Source organism: Brassica napus, chromosome C6 (genome assembly GCF_020379485.1).
Source record: "Brassica napus cultivar Da-Ae chromosome C6, Da-Ae, whole genome shotgun sequence".
Lineage (NCBI taxonomy): Eukaryota > Viridiplantae > Streptophyta > Magnoliopsida > Brassicales > Brassicaceae > Brassica > Brassica napus.
The window spans coordinates 33,086,578-33,102,208 of NC_063449.1; the positions used below are offsets into that span (position 1 = coordinate 33,086,578).

Here is a 15,631-nt window from a genome sequence, read left to right on the forward strand (position 1 = left end):
GCGAGATATTATATCTTTCTTTAACTCAAAATACGTCCTGTAGTACGACGGTTTGATAACGTAATGAGTTCTAAGATACAACTGCAAAAAATCTTCTGATTTGCGTCACTCTATCATAAACCTGGCGAAACTAGTTTTGTGTATACTCTCAGACTCAAGAAAAAATACTAAAGAAAAAGGATGAGAAGAAAAATAATGTGAGGGATTTGTTTTGCTATCTGTTCGTCTGAATGAGCTTTCACATGTTTCTATTTAACTTCAAAAAGTTGAAGAAACGTTACGTAGCCATGAATGAAACCAAACGTATATATTGCTATTAAGTGCAATAATATAATTGATTCTCAATTACATTTTTCATTTTGACCAAATTTTACATTTTTCATGCTCAAATATACATAAAATATTTATGTATATATTTAAATTTAAACCCATACATCCAAAAATGATTCATTTGCTAAATTTTTCTATTTAGCCAAATTTAAAGTTTTATAAACTTTGCATGTCATTTATTTTGGATTTTCATTTCTCATTCAACACAACTTCGATTTTGACAATCAAACACACTAACTCATAGTGTTCATAGTGACATTTACATCGTGCCCAAATTCCGGTTCTTCCGACAGACGTCTCCGTCAAAAACCCATCCAAAAAATGGTGTGCACCACTTTGTCAAAAACGAGTTCCAACAATCATTAGCAAAACAATATATACAAACACTCGTTTAATTATATATGGCTACCACATGAAACTTTAGAGGAGAGAGAAACAATTATTAACGCTCCTTCTCCATTCTTTCACCATTTTTCTTATCAGTTTTTTTCTTTCTCCAATTAGCTTTCTTATCTGAGTTTTCTCTGATTCTTCTATTCTCCCTTCTATATTTAATGTACACAAAACACATAATCTCATCCTCAATAATATCTAGTGTCTTCTCTATTTATTTTATTTTCATTCGATAATCAGATTTATTGTTTTGCAATTCGTTTGTGTGTTACTGCTTTTTTCTATCAGTCGAAAAGTATTCATATAGCAGTGTGTAGGAGATTTGGTCCAGACAACAGTGTTCAGGAGATTTTATTCAGACATCAGTGTTTTTAAGATTTTGTTGTGACCACATCTCCGCCGCATCAGAGCGCTGTCGTGTCTGCGTCTTCTCTTCTCACTGTCGTGTATGCGTCTTCTCTTCTCGCCGCCGTCACATCTCCCTCATTTGATTGTGGGCGCACGGGGTGAGGCTTACACCGAGATAATTAAATCAAGTAGAACGGTCTTCTGTAAGCGATCAATTGTACATCTCGAGCTGGATAGAGTGCTGCAGTTCGAGCATTTGGGTCGTCTCAGTCCGATCGATGCAAGCTCAGGGCAACTGAGGATCCAATTTTTTTTTTTTGCAAAATTGGTCTCCCCTAAAATTAGCATTGTTATATTTTGATTTATCCAAATACTTTACATTTCAGCTTGTATTTAATTTATATTTACCGACTATTTTGATCTAGTTGTTCTTTTGTATCAATATGGATAAACAAAAAAATTAACTCTCTAATAAATCACAAAATATATGTTTAGATTTACATGTTTGGCTAAACATAAAATTAACTCATAAACAAATCACAATACAAATGATTAAAATGGTTGTTTAGTCGGTTAAGATTTTACTTGACTTTTATTTGTTATAGTTAGCCAGTAATATATACCAGTTATCTCGACATTGTTATAATTGACTGGTTATATATACTAATTAATTATTTAATTTGTGGAATGACAGGTTAAGATTTTAGTTGATTTTTTTTGTTATATTTAGCCAGTAATATCACTAATTATCTCAATATTGTAATTTGAATTGTAACAATGAAAACAACTAAGACTCTAAGGACCATTCAGGGGATTTTAAAAGGGTTTGGAATGTAGAATCTGAAAGTCTGGGACCGATTCATGAAGCTATTTGTACACTCGAAAATATTGGAACCAACTAGAAAATATCCGAAGGTTAGAGGACTTGTGTTGCAAAACATAAGAAATCGCCATTGTTGCCCGATCTCTTCTGTAACGAGACAGAGACAGGAGGATGAGCACGACGGCTAGGCTTGAATCTGAGCATGAAGACTTCGGCAGAGAAAGACGACGGAGATGGTCTAGTTACTCGAGACAGACGCGTCGATTTACGGTGGAGAAAAGGAAGCTTGAGGCAGAGACGTTCGTGGTGGTTCCGTCTTCAGTCGACGGCGGAGATGAACAAGGAAAACGAAACAGGTCCATGGCATGGTTCGAGCTGGTCATGGACGACGGAGCAAGACAGAGCTGAAAGAGTGAAGCATGAAGCGGTCAGGTTTAGCAAAAAGATCAAAATTTGATCTTATCTGAAATAAGAAAACGAAAACCAGAGAAGAAAACTCACCAGAAACCCATAACAAACTTTTTTAAAAAATTTGCTCACATTTCTTTTTTTTTTTGGAAATTGGTAGCAGATACGAGATTGGAGGGACATACTGATAAAAGTCGTCTTTAGTTGTTGGTTTAATTAAAGTCTAAAGTTTCTGGATTCGAGAGAGAGAAAGAGGAAACGAAGAAAAGTTTCCAACATAAGAAAGAGAATGATATAATTTAGGTATTGTTTAGATTAGATAGGAGCAAAATAGCTATTAAAAAGAACAGCTCATCATAAAAGTACGTTTTCCATCTATGCAAATATTGCACTTATATGTGTATATGGGATGCAATTTCTCTTGTTTTTTCCCTGTGGATTCTCTGGTTGGAAAATGTATTACAGGTTAATTTTGATATTTGAAAAATTAAATCATGTGTTTCAATAATATATACAAATTAAATCATCATGGTCAAAAAGAGTTGTTAGCGTCTTTAATATGTAACATTTTATCATGACATACAAAAATATTTCTTAAATCACGTTAATCTTGGTGATTATTTTGGACAAGCCAGCTGACTAGCTGAGTCGCTAAGGGCAGGAACGTCACCAAGCACCATCATCCAAGACTGTAAACCGGTCACTGGAAAGTGGGAACGCCTAGAATGTCCACATGACTGTATATACACTTATACAGCCATTTTATAGCTGCTTGGACTCATAAAAATGGCTGAATTCTAAACTTAGTAACTATCTCCTAAATATTAATTTAAAATTTTGAAGTAAAGCGGTATAGATTAAGAGAATTCATGAAAGCAGAAAGAGAACTAACGGGAAGTTTCTTTGTTCTATTTATTGAACACAACAACCAAAACAGCTCCAGTATATGTTTGAGCATTACATTTATTCAAAGATAGGAACCAAACACAAGTTATGTGAAACAAAACATGAGGTTATAGGAGAAGAAGAACAACAGATAAGGCACATTAATGGAATCGGCAGCAACAATAATTTTAGCACATCAAATTCCTCACCTTGTGGATGAATACATCAACGACATAGAACCAAAATCTGCTCCAAGGAGAGTCAAAAGGGAGAGATGAGAATATTCCAAGAAGTATGGTCACATAAGCTGCAAGAAAACTCCAGTAGAAAGAACCCATGTCGATTTGGCTCTCATCATCATTCACTCCGTTGTCTGGTTCTTGAAAAGTACTTCCATCGCAGTTTCTGTTGGTTAGTTTTCTACAGAGAAGAGGATTACCTACGAAGCTTTGTGCATCAAAGGTATTAAACTGTTTCCCTTGAGGAATGACTCCTGATAAATTGTTGAATGAAACATTGAAGACCGCGAGGCTGCTCAGCTCTGTTAGTCCTTGTGGGATCCGGCCTTGTAATCTGTTGAAGGAGAGATCAAGGCTTTCTACATTCTTGAGACCTGAAAAGCTTTCTGGTATCACCCCTGATAACTTATTGTGAGAAGCATTGAATGCTTGTAGTTCCAAAAGACCTCAAGTTCTGTTGGGATATTACCGCTAAGCTCATTTTCTGATAGATCCAGTCCAAACAATAAATTGAGATTTTTAACTGCATAAGCATCCTACCGGTGTTTCATTGCAAATTCAATTTTCATATAGATGGCTGAACTGTACATCTGAAACGGATTTAGCACAATGCGAGATCTGAAATATATAGTATCTTGAAACTCGTTTACACCGAAGTCTTTATGCGGAGAGAAACCAGTGAACAATGTACCACCTATGAAAAGATTGCTGTAATCATCATCATATAATATATACTTTTTCCCAAAAACAAAGGATGTATTTTTGAGGCATGAAGGTATGGATCCATTCAATCTATTGTTGGCAAGATCAAGAAGTTGGATGTTTCTTAGACCACACAACTGGCTAGAAATATTGCCTGTTAAGTTATTCCCCCGAACAAGAAGAGTATGGTTGTTTTGGATGTTGGTGAACTCCGGAATATTTCCAGGCAATCTGTTATTTATCAGATAAAATACATAGAGATTCTCCAGCAATGTGTATGGAATTTCTCCTGATAAATGATTGTCTTGAAGGAGTAAAACTGTTAGATCATTTGATTTGACACACGGAGGTATGTCCCCAGATAAAATGTTTGCAGATAGGTCCATGAGCAGAAGATAGGGCAAATAGAACAAAGAAATAGGTATCTCACCTTCCAACGAGTTGTTTGAAACCTGTAGCGCCATTAAGGATGGAAATTTGCCAATCCAGCTTGGAATAACACCTGTGAGATTGTTGTTTGAAATCTTAAGTAGCTGCAAGTATTTTGAGTTCCGCAAACCTTCTCCAATCTTTCCAGTAAACATATTGTTATCCATAGAAAGCTCCCATAAGAGAGTAAAGTTGACAAACTCTGGAAACACTTGTCCGCTTAGTTTGTTATGTGACAGCTTCAAGTATTTCAAGAAATAACCATTCATAACAAAACTTCTTGGTAGCTCCCCATGGAAGTTGTTGTGAGATAAATCCAGAAATTCAATACTTTTGATGTTACCTAAAGAAGATGGCAGATTTCCTTGAAACCCATTATTAGCTAGTTTCATATACACTAAATGAGGAAGTACCCATTCAAATGATTGAATTCATTCAATGACACGTCCATGAAAAGCAGTTTATGAGCAGATTTTGGTAGCTGAAAGCTAGTAAATGAATTATTTTGTAGAAGGAGAACTTCGAGTTTTGTATTGTTTGCCAATAGCCAAGTAGGAAAAGTTCCAGAAATTGTATTGTCAGAAAGATCAATGTGACTCAAATCCTTCTGGTATAGAAGAAAATGAGGAACCTTTACCAAGTTGCAAGATGGTAGGGAAATATGACTCAGTTGAAATTTTGGCCTCCAAAAACTTCCAGATTCTACTTTAAATGAGTTGGATCTTGAACTAAGTTTGAATAACCTCAACTCTGAGAGGTTGGCAAGCGAATCAAGTGGGAAGGAGCCTTCAAAGTTGTTATCAAACAATGATTATCAAACAATGACAAGTACTTGAGGGATTCAAGTTTACCGAGAGCAGATGGCACATTCCCATTTAATTGGTTTGATGAGAGATCAAGAACTTGAAGTCCAGTCAACCTAGTTAAGCACAAAGGAAACTGACCTACTATTTTGTTTCCACTGAGATCAAGATCTTGCATTTTCTTCATTTCGCAAATCCCTACAATAATCAAATGCAAAAAAAATTGTACAGATGACTAAACGGTAATTCACCACCATTTTTAACGGAGTAGCTTAGGATATATTTAGTATTGCCTTGCAATTCTATTGAGCCAGAAAATTCATTATCACTTAAATCAGAGCTTCCAGTTTCTTCAGGGCAGATAACTCTGCCACATGAAAAGCCCACACAAGGGTAAAGAAATACCTTTACCTACGAACATAATGATCTCAAGAATGACATATTCACAAAAAATGTTATATGGACAGTAGTTTTGAGCTATATCCGTATTTTTTGAATGAATGTCAAATTTTATTTCAATCAAAAAGTTACATTGAATGAGTCCTACTTTACCTTGTATTGGTATGGAGCCATTAAGTTTGTTTTTACTCAGGTCTAGGAGTTCCAAGTTTGTCAATCTTCAAATTCTGAAAGGGAGTCCAACATAAATAAAAATGTTACAAACTGGATGAAAGACGCATAAAGCTAGACCAATAATGATAAAATTGAATAATTGAACAAAATATACATCACAAGTAAGGCAAACTATATCGAAATGGAAAAATACACCTCTAACTGGAAAAGGGCCACCGATGTAGTTGGACCTAAGAAACAGAGTTGTGAGTGATGTCAAAGCACTGAGAAAGGAAAATATTTGTTGTCAAAATTATTTTCAGAGAGATCTAGGATCTTTAAGTTTCTTAATCTCCTTAAACTTTTATAACCTGCAAAGTGCAAACAGAACCTTTTATTTTGGATAAATGCAATTGACAAACTTGCCTTGCAGTTTTGATAGTTCAGAAAATTTGTTACGACTTAGATCCAAAGATTTCAGCTTGCTCAGGGCAGATAACTCTGCCAAAAGACAAGCTGACCGAAATGTAAGCACATTTAATTACCTACGAACATCATGATTTCTAAGATTACATTAACCACTAACCACTATTATATGCAGTCATTAAATCCACCAAAAGTCTGAGTTACCTTGTATTGGTATAGAACCATTAAATCTGTTGCCACTCAGGTCCAGCAGTTCCAAGTTTGTCAGATCTTTAAGTTCTGAAAAAAATCCAACATATATAATTATTTACTCAATCTAACAACAGAAATCTTATCAATAATAATCAGTTTATCCATTTAATTACAAAGGGGAAAACATACCTTTAGCAGGAAGAGAGCCACCATAAAAGTTGTTATCCCCAAGAAAAAGAGTTTTGAGTGATATAGCAGAATTAAGAAAGCGAAAGATACTGTTATTGAATCTATTTCTAGAGAGATCCATAATCTCCAGCTTTCTTAATTTCCTTAGGGTTTTATAACCTGCAAACGAGACTCTTTTAAGAATATAACAATGAAAAATCTCGAGAATTTGTCCCTTGTCATCATTTTTGAGTTATTTTACAGAATTTGTCGTAATATAAAATACTTTCAAAATTTTGAAATAATAAAGTAACATATGGTCCATATAACAGTAAACACCAATGCATAACAAAATGATCAAACTAACCACAAGGTGAAATCGAGTAAATACCTTCAACATCATCAAATAAGCCACTGAACTGGTTGTAGTAGTAGTTGTTCCTGGATAAGTTCAGACTACGAATATCTTCAAAAGGATGCAGCAAAGAAAGATTTAGGAGAGAATTCTCTTTGAGGCTTAGTGTTCCAAAGGCAATCTCGGTCACTCGTTTGCTTGTACGATTGCACTTAACTCCCTCCCAACGGCAGCAATCGCTCTTCGTGTTGTAAGTCCAAGTAGGGAGAGCATAGTCGGAATACTCTTCAATAGTAATTGAAATTATGTATTTCACGAACTCCAACAAAGCCTTCCTTTCTTTTTCAACACAGCCTTTGTATCCATGTAGCTGACCTAACACTAATATCACCAATATCAAGTATTTTCCCAAGAAAAACATCCCCTTCATTTTTTTCTAATGATTTGTGATTTTAATGCAAATGCTTCTACCGTTTATATAAATTCAACAAGAAATGATTCTGTATATTCAGAAAAGTCCAAGAGTGGCTTATTGAATATCTCTCTCTAGTTTTCCTCTGACCTCTCTCTAGAAGTTTTCTAAAAACGAAACAGTGTTCGGTGGCAGGTGGTTTCATCACCGCGGGTCACCTCCCTTCTTTTGTCTTTTCTGTTTTTTGCTCTGATGAAATCCGATTGTATTCTTAAGTCTAGTCTCGGGTCATCTTCCGTTTAGCGGATCCTCTTTTCTGGTTGCGGATAATAAAATTTCGATTTATCGGATCTCTTTTTCCGCTGCGGAATTTTCCTTTCTGGCCTGTCCAGATGTAATCCCCTCTTTCGCAAAAATTCTTCATCCCGTTTTGTTTTGATTTGGGTTCTCTTCTTCTTGAGTTATGCCTCATCCTTTTTCTATGAGTTTAAATCTCACTCTTAAAATCTACAAACAATCGAGTGTAGTAGCTCAGATGAAAAGGAAGATAGAAATGTTGGTTTATCTCGATCATTGTATGGAGGATCTAGCAGAGTTGGCATCTTCTTGTTTGAAGATGGTCCAACAAAAAATATCTTCTAATTTGATTGAGTTTTCCCAAAGGTCAATTCACCGGAGATGTTTGAGTCCCAGATTGGAGCGACGGTTATGGCGAAGGAGTGAGTTAAAGAGTGCAAATCTCGGCAACAATGTATGTGTTAAAAGAGTGAGAGAAAGCTCCGCCGGTGATTAGAAGGTCTTGATCGTTAACGGAGCCATAAAGATTGTTGGAGAAGTTGGATCATTCAAGTTGCATGTCACTTTTTTAACACGTGTCTTGTCCTGTAATATAAATCTAGCACATATACGATATGTCTGTTGCCTTTTTAATTATTGTACTCTTTAATTTATTTAGGTTAATGAAAAGTAATGTTGACAAAACAAAAAAAAAATCAGAAAAGTCCAAGTCTCTGTTAATCATTAATCATAACTAGGTCTGGACATTTTAACCTAGACCCGAAAATCCGAACCAGAATCAACCCGAAAATATCCGATCCGAAACCGAACCAAAAATTTATAAGTACTTTTTGGGTCCAAAATTCTTTCATCTGAAAAAACCGGAACCGAAAGGAACCGACCCGAATAGATCCGGATCCGAAAAGAACCGACCCGAATAGATCCGGACCTGAAAAGAATCAACCCGAATAGATCCGACAAAATAAGAACCTATTTGTACCCGATTTAAAAACATGTATATCCAAAACTATAATTTTTATGTTCTATTTTATATATATTATTTTATGATTTACTTAAAATATCTTTTGTTAACAATATATGTTATTATTTTGCAACATTTTAAGTAATATGAAACTTTAAAATGTAAAATTTAGAGTTTAATAACATTTTATTATAATTATTAATAGTTTAATTTAGTTATTTTGTAAATTTTAGATATATATGACAAATATCAACTAAATTGATGGAATTTAGATATTTCATGTTTTTTCATATCTTAAATATCCGAACCCGATGCGGACCCAATATAAACTCAAAAGCTATGGATATTTTATATGTATTTTAATTATTGACCCGAACTGACCCGAACCCGAGAAAAATCGACATGAACCCGAACCAAAATTTTTGTAAGTACCTATTGAGTCTAAAAGGACCCGGACCCGAAAGAAACCGTCTGAATCCGACCCGGAAACCCGACCGCCGAGGCCTAATCAGAACACTCTAAAGTCGTATGACGTACGTTAAGTGAATGATTGCTATAGTTAACTGATAAATGTATGATAAGAGAAGTCAAGGTCTTTGTAGGGAACACTCATAATAAAGGTGTAACAAAGACTTTAGTTGAAATGTCTCCCAGCATTTATGTTGTAAGGTAAGGAAATCAAAAGAAAAAAAAACATAATTCAAGAGATAGAGGAAATGGAGCGAATAAAGGTGAAGATAATGGCGGCAGCCAATTTGGCTACTGGCGAAGATTAATAAAAATAATATCCATTAATACACACGGTGGAACCATAGTGAGACTAGACATGTTATCCCGGACAATCGGTTATGAATTTGACTATGTTCCAAAATTTTTGCATTATTTCAAAATCTCAGATTTATACACCGCGGTAATACAAACACCTACAAATAGATAGACGGACATATGTCAACAGTTTGTATGACTTAAAATGTTATCGAGTTTGGAACCATAGATACAATTTTAAGAACCCTTCGCAATCAAACACTTGCCGATTCCTACACACCACGAGATTAGCAATCGATTTATTTTAAAATTCATTTGTTTAAAGACAGCAAAACAACAAATAGTGTAACACCAACCGGAGTAGCAACTAAAATCAAGTCTTACAAAGGTGTGTACAGAAACAATATCACGTCTTCTTCACAATTCTCTTTATTTCGACATATTAAGCTGAAAATAAAACAGAGACGGTCCATTTTCTCGTCATGATCTTCAAAAGGTTCAATGATACCACCTAGAGTGAAAAACCAAAACAAGTTTAGCTCACGCAATTTGAGCAACATATACAAAAGATTGTAACGAGGTTCCAGAGAGGTGAATTCGAGGGTAATATAGCACCATCAGTGTATGGCTAACATCAAATCTATCGATGTGTCTCAATTAAAAGAAAACTCGAAACATGTGCCACAAAACTAATAACAAGCTTCAAGATAATAACACTTCACTTCGCCTCTAAGAGGATTGCCGATGGGAAATCAATCCAAGTCCCACATTAAAGTTTAGACAAATAATGTCTAATATATAAATAGTATCCAACTTCATTAGTATGAAGTTTTTTGGCAAGTAGCCCAAATGTTTAATAAGGCATTTGATATTTTTTCAATATTCCGGTGATAACCAAAATGTGCTTAAGAACTATCAAAAGCGTGATCACATTCATTACCTAGTGATGGTCTCCGTGGTCACCATGGCCATCCCAGGGGTGCCTCCATCCCTAGTAGTTGCCAAGTAACAAAGATCACACATTTAGCCACCACCATGGAGGGAGTAAGAAACGAAACAAATGAAATAAATAAAAAACTATATAGACGTAACAAAGAGTGAGAGTGTTACTTACCATGACTACAGGACCGTCTTGCTTTGCTCTGTACAGAATCCAGAACCTTTAAAAAATATATCAAGATGATGAGTTTATGATGTGAATGCTAAGAAAAAAAAACAATATCTAGGTGATTGGTTCTTCAAATCATAATCAACTTCAAATCAACATCTACCTTATTGCCTCTAATCCTAAGTTTGACATTCACAAGCTGAAACACGAATTAACATGGATTCGATTCTTCGAAAAATCAATTAAAAGATAGAGATGTACCACATGACGCCGCACAAGCCCTTTCCGGCGACGGTGTGCCACGTCTTCGGAGTTTGCACGGAGACTCCCTTGTATGTCATTCCTCCTCCTACGCCACCCATTTTCTCAAATTCGCTACTGCAATTTCAACTCTTTTCTCCTACCTGAGATTTCGATGCAACCATGTAGCTCGTGACTTTTTTTATTACATGTATTTTGTACAAGGCCTCAACTAAAACGAGGCCCAATTGAAAGACCAAAGGCCCATATCTGCAGATTTCATTCGTTTTGCTACTAATTAACAAACTTTTATTCATGAACTGAAAACTTATTATTATTTTATTTTATTTTTTGAATAACCGGGAGGTGATTAATCCCCCGGGGGCAGTTAATACCAAGACATGGCGTAAACCCACCTTCCTAATGGAAGTCGAACTAGGGGCAGAAACTCCGAGCGCTAAACTATCTAACACACCGTTGGTAAAAACTTATTATCTCCCACAACTCATTGTACCGGTTGATTGGTTATCATTTTGTTATGTGTTTGTGGGTAGTAAAAGTTAAGCGTTTTACAATATCACAACAACAAAAAAGAACATTTTCTTACGTTTTGTACTGCCAGTCTCTCAAAATCTAAAACTGTTGTTTTAAAATGCAGTGTATGCGGACTAATTTCTTAATTTCAAAACCACCATATACAGGAGAATTAAAAAAAGAAAAACAATATTTTCAACCACTTTAGTTCCGAGTTAAGTAGCGCTCTGATTTGTCTAAGCTAAGCCCTGGAATAGCAGCACCCATCCACCACCTGGTTTCCAAGATCAGGTCAATTCTTCAAAGGACAGAAGCTACCAGAGACAAGTCTGACCTTAACTGTCGTCTTCATCAGCATTCGTGCGACAGAGAAAAGGGTTGGTCATGGTTGTGTAAGAATATAAAAAAGGTTTACACTTGCTGCTCCTTCCTTTTACATAGAGAGAGGAAGAAGCATCCTCCGCTTCTTGTTCCTAGATAGTCTCACTTGCTTCATAATTTTCATACAGAAGAGCAAAAGCAAGCTGACACAAACCAGGATGAATGCAAGTTGCAACCGCCTGAAGAACAAGGATACTGCTGAACACACCAGGAGTAGTAAGATCACCAGCTCCCAAATGACAAAGACCACGACATGGACCCTGGATCAAAAGCAAATGTCATAACTACCACAAGTAACATGTCACAAAGCCTACAACAATAGAATCAAGATGGCAGTGAACTCAAACACACAAGAAATTAATATGAACGTTTTATTCATTACCAAACATGACATAATTATGAATCACATAATGTCAAGTTCATGTAATGAAACCCGTTAACATCGTGTCTTGTTGGATGCAGATCTCAAATCTTTTGATTGTATAGTTTTCGAACCTGGAAGAAGAGAAACTGGAGGTGGAAGAGAAGAAAGAGACGGAGGCCCAATCATGCTTTGAACGAATCTGATATTCCCTGAGCTGCTCCGCTAGATTCGATCTCGTTATCATCGCTTCCTCCAAACCCTAAGAAGCTTCCGAGAGAACACACGAGATGCAGGTAGAGATATCTGTCAAAACAACCTCTCTCATCCGCCAAGTCATGGGCACTTTACCCGATACCCGAAGCTGCATCCGAACCCGACTCGAAAAACCCGAACCGAAATCCGAATCGAAGTAGCAAAATATCCGAACGGGTATTGATTTAGGAAAGATTGGATATCCGAACCCGAACGGATAATATCCGAACCCGAATGGATACCCGAAAATAACCGAACATAAGTATATATAACCTTATATTTTTAATTTAAACCTTTTATTTTATTTAAAATAATTATATTGATGTTACACATACTTTAAAATCATATAATATACATATAAAATGATTTGATACTCACTTAAAATGCATGTCAAGCTTTTTTGTTTTATGTATTCACAAAAGTTACATCTAATTTTTTTTTTTTAAATGACCAAATTAATGTTTATTTATTTTTGCAATGTTATCTCCAAATCTATTAATCACTCAATCTATTAAAAATAAAAAAAAACAGTTAAGTAAAAGTTATATTTTTAAATACAAGAAACTTAAAACAATGAAAAACTTAATTTTTAATTTCAAAATCTAAATATCCGAACCCGATCCAAAATAACTGAATCTGAACTAAAAATACCTGAATCTCATCCGAAATACAAAAATACCCGAACGGGTTCTATATCCCTAAACTGAAATATCCGAAAATCCGAAATACCCGACCCGAACCCGAACGTATACCCGAACGCCCACCCTACGGCCGAGTCTCCCACTCTCCGTGTCAATAATAATCGGGTCAGGTTATAGATTGGATCCGTATTCATAGGCCTATGTTGTGTGTATTGGGCCTTCTGAAGTAACTCGTTAAGGATCTCTATTTAATTAGCCCTTTTAGCGGCAAGCTGATATATCCACTTAGTCATTGGAGACTTGACAAGTTAACATGAAAGCTTTTTTTTCATCTCACGGTTGATTTTATTTAAAATGGAACGTTTTGAAATATTAGCAATGTATTGATCCAGGAGACGTTTACTGCACTTTGTAGATATGGGGCACATTGTTGGGACATGTGTTTTTTTCGTGGACACAAAAATCCTCCTAGTGTTAACTAACGAAATTGGGAAGAGGATGTTCCATTTAAGGAACCAAACCAGATAACTCTTTGGTTGGAATAAATGAAAAAGGTGCAAAAGTAAAAGTAATTGTATGGGTTTTAGGATCTTTTTTCTGGCCGTTGGATCATTTTTTAAAAGAAGATCTAATGGCTCAGAAGGACACAACAAGACTGATTGCACTGCTCCGATTTGAATGGAGATGAAGTTCTCTATAATTTAAGAGTTTTTGTGAACGGGTATTGTAATGAGGTGTGGGGATAATATTTTTTTTGTACTGAACCTGTGTGACCTCAAGGAGTAATTGTTTTGGTATTTTTGTAATAGATATGTTAATGCCACCGATGGTGTGAGCAAGAACGCTTTGGTTATGATTTATGAATTAGCAATATGGATTCTAAGTTGTGGTTTGGTTACGCGTGGTCAAAGAGTTTTTTGTTTTTGAAAAGTCTGATGTTTGTGGTATCCATGTTGGTTTGGTTAGTATGTTGCATATGGTATTGTGTTCTGGCTCAGTGGGCTGAACCGTCATTTGAATTGTTTGTACATTGTATAGATGATCTGGTGGATGTGTGGCTGTGGTTGGGAGCGTTGTTTAACATAAGACCTTTGAGTAGAATGGGGTGTTTGAAGTGGCCGTATTATGAATGAAGTTGTGGGTGCAGCTTTGTGGTTTGGATGGTTCTTAATCTCATAGTATTTCATTTAGCTGAGTGCTGCCAGTGGGATGTTAGTTGGACCTTGTTGATGTAACTTGATGTTGTATTGGTTGTGGATGATATGTTTGTGGTTGGTTTGTTTAATTAAAATAGCAACCACATATAGGATTGTGGAGATCATAGGGAATTGGATGTTAGGTATGTGAATAAGGTGGGTATTATTCCTATTGACTTTGGTTTTTATAGCTAGAAATCTGGATTACATTATGAGCTGTGACGGGTTGTGTGGTAACAAAGGCTTGTTGTGGTTAGTGAGGTAGTGGTCATGGTGGACACCACTGATGTGTGAAGGTAATTTGTTGGTAGCCGTTGATATGTGTGGGAAGATGAGAGTTTTTTTTTTGTTGTGTTCCTGGAGAAGGTGAACTAAAGATTTGTATTTGTGGCTACACGGGTGTTGTTGCTGATACCCCGAAGTTGTATTGTGGTTAGAGAGGTTGTGGCCAGGTTGAGCAACAGTTATGTGCGAAGGAGATGGTGAAACTATTTTTTATACTTGTGGATACGCTGGTGTGGATGTTGTGGTTGTGGTTTAAAGGTTGATTTTTAATTGGTTGTGGATGATATGTTTGTGTATTTAAAATAGCATCCACATTTAAGTTTGTGAAGGTCAAAGGGAATTGGATGTTAGGTTTGTGAGTCAGGTGGGTATTATTCCTATTTACTTTGGTCATCATAGCTAGAAATCTGAAAATAGATTATGAACTGTGCGGGGTTATGTGGTAACAAATGCTTGTTGTGGTTAGAGAGATAGTGGTCATGGTGAACAACTCTGATGTGTGAAGGTAATTTGTTGGTAGGGGTTGATATGTGTGGGAAGCTGATAGTAATGTTTATTGTTGTGTTCCTGGACAAGGCGAACTTAAAATTTGAATTGGTGGCTACACGGGTGTTGTTGTTGATGAACAGAAGTTCTGCTGTGATTAGGGAGGTTGTGGTCAGGATGAAAAGCAGTAATGTCTGAAGGAGATGGTGAAACCATTTTAAATACATGTGGATACGCCGGTGTGGATGTTGTGGTTGTGGTATAAGGATTGATGTTGGATCATATCTCGTTTGTCATTAGGTGTTGCATAGTAGATGGGTGGCAATGTTGAATACAAGATTGGGGGAAGCAATAACTAATTATTTTTCATAGTAGATGGGTAGCAAAGTTTACAACAAGATTATGGGATCTGGATTCAGAACCAGATCTAGACCTTAGATCTGATACACTCTAAAACCTCAACAATCTCGCTGATATCTTTCTTCATGTCAAGAAGTTCTTGCTTTAGTTGGATCAGGTCTTGTTCTAACTTGGCTTGTTTATCTGTGGGAAGAGGGAATCAATTAGTTTATATGTGGGAAGAAGGAATCAAGAAGTTTAAGAAGCGGGATCTAACCTTCCATTTGGAGTTTATCTGTGAAACGCTAGAACCGCAA

The 15,631-nt window shown here is 36.0% G+C and overlaps 2 protein-coding genes and 1 pseudogene across 2 annotated transcripts; all 3 read right to left on the minus strand.

Moving 5' to 3' along the window:
• Positions 1-1,796: 1,796 nt before the first annotated feature.
• On the minus strand, positions 1,797-8,901 carry LOC106424913 (annotated as a pseudogene).
• Positions 8,902-9,775: 874 nt separating this feature from the next.
• On the minus strand, positions 9,776-11,049 carry LOC106424940 (NADH dehydrogenase [ubiquinone] 1 beta subcomplex subunit 2). The gene is made up of 4 exons (XM_013865686.3): positions 10,858-11,049; positions 10,603-10,648; positions 10,429-10,479; positions 9,776-9,999 (listed from the first exon to the last, which is right to left on the minus strand). Exons 1-3 carry the CDS (start codon positions 10,956-10,958, stop codon positions 10,429-10,431), a joined length of 198 nt encoding a protein of 65 aa, XP_013721140.1. The 5' UTR covers positions 10,959-11,049; the 3' UTR covers positions 9,776-9,999.
• Positions 11,050-11,420: 371 nt separating this feature from the next.
• On the minus strand, positions 11,421-12,515 carry BNAC06G21960D. The gene is made up of 2 exons (XM_013865688.3): positions 12,247-12,515; positions 11,421-12,011 (listed from the first exon to the last, which is right to left on the minus strand). Exons 1-2 carry the CDS (start codon positions 12,357-12,359, stop codon positions 11,804-11,806), a joined length of 321 nt encoding a protein of 106 aa, XP_013721142.1. The 5' UTR covers positions 12,360-12,515; the 3' UTR covers positions 11,421-11,803.
• Between the last annotated feature and the right edge of the window lie 3,116 nt (positions 12,516-15,631).

What these genes read in the sequence shown, in the direction of transcription:
- LOC106424940 (XM_013865686.3), bottom strand. Translation starts at nt 10,958, where the DNA reads ATGGGTGGCGTAGGAGGAGGAATGACATACAAGGGAGTCTCCGTGCAA. An exon ending in GGCTTGTGCGGCGTCATGTG is followed by an intron (nt 10,649 to 10,857) that starts GTACATCTCTAT and finishes TATTTTTTAAAG; the next exon opens with GTTCTGGATTCTGTACAGAG. An exon ending in AAGACGGTCCTGTAGTCATG is followed by an intron (nt 10,480 to 10,602) that starts GTAAGTAACACT and finishes GGCAACTACTAG; the next exon opens with GGATGGAGGCACCCCTGGGA.
- BNAC06G21960D (XM_013865688.3), bottom strand. Translation starts at nt 12,359, where the DNA reads ATGATAACGAGATCGAATCTAGCGGAGCAGCTCAGGGAATATCAGATT. An exon ending in TCCAGTTTCTCTTCTTCCAG is followed by an intron (nt 12,012 to 12,246) that starts GTTCGAAAACTA and finishes CTTTTGATCCAG; the next exon opens with GGTCCATGTCGTGGTCTTTG.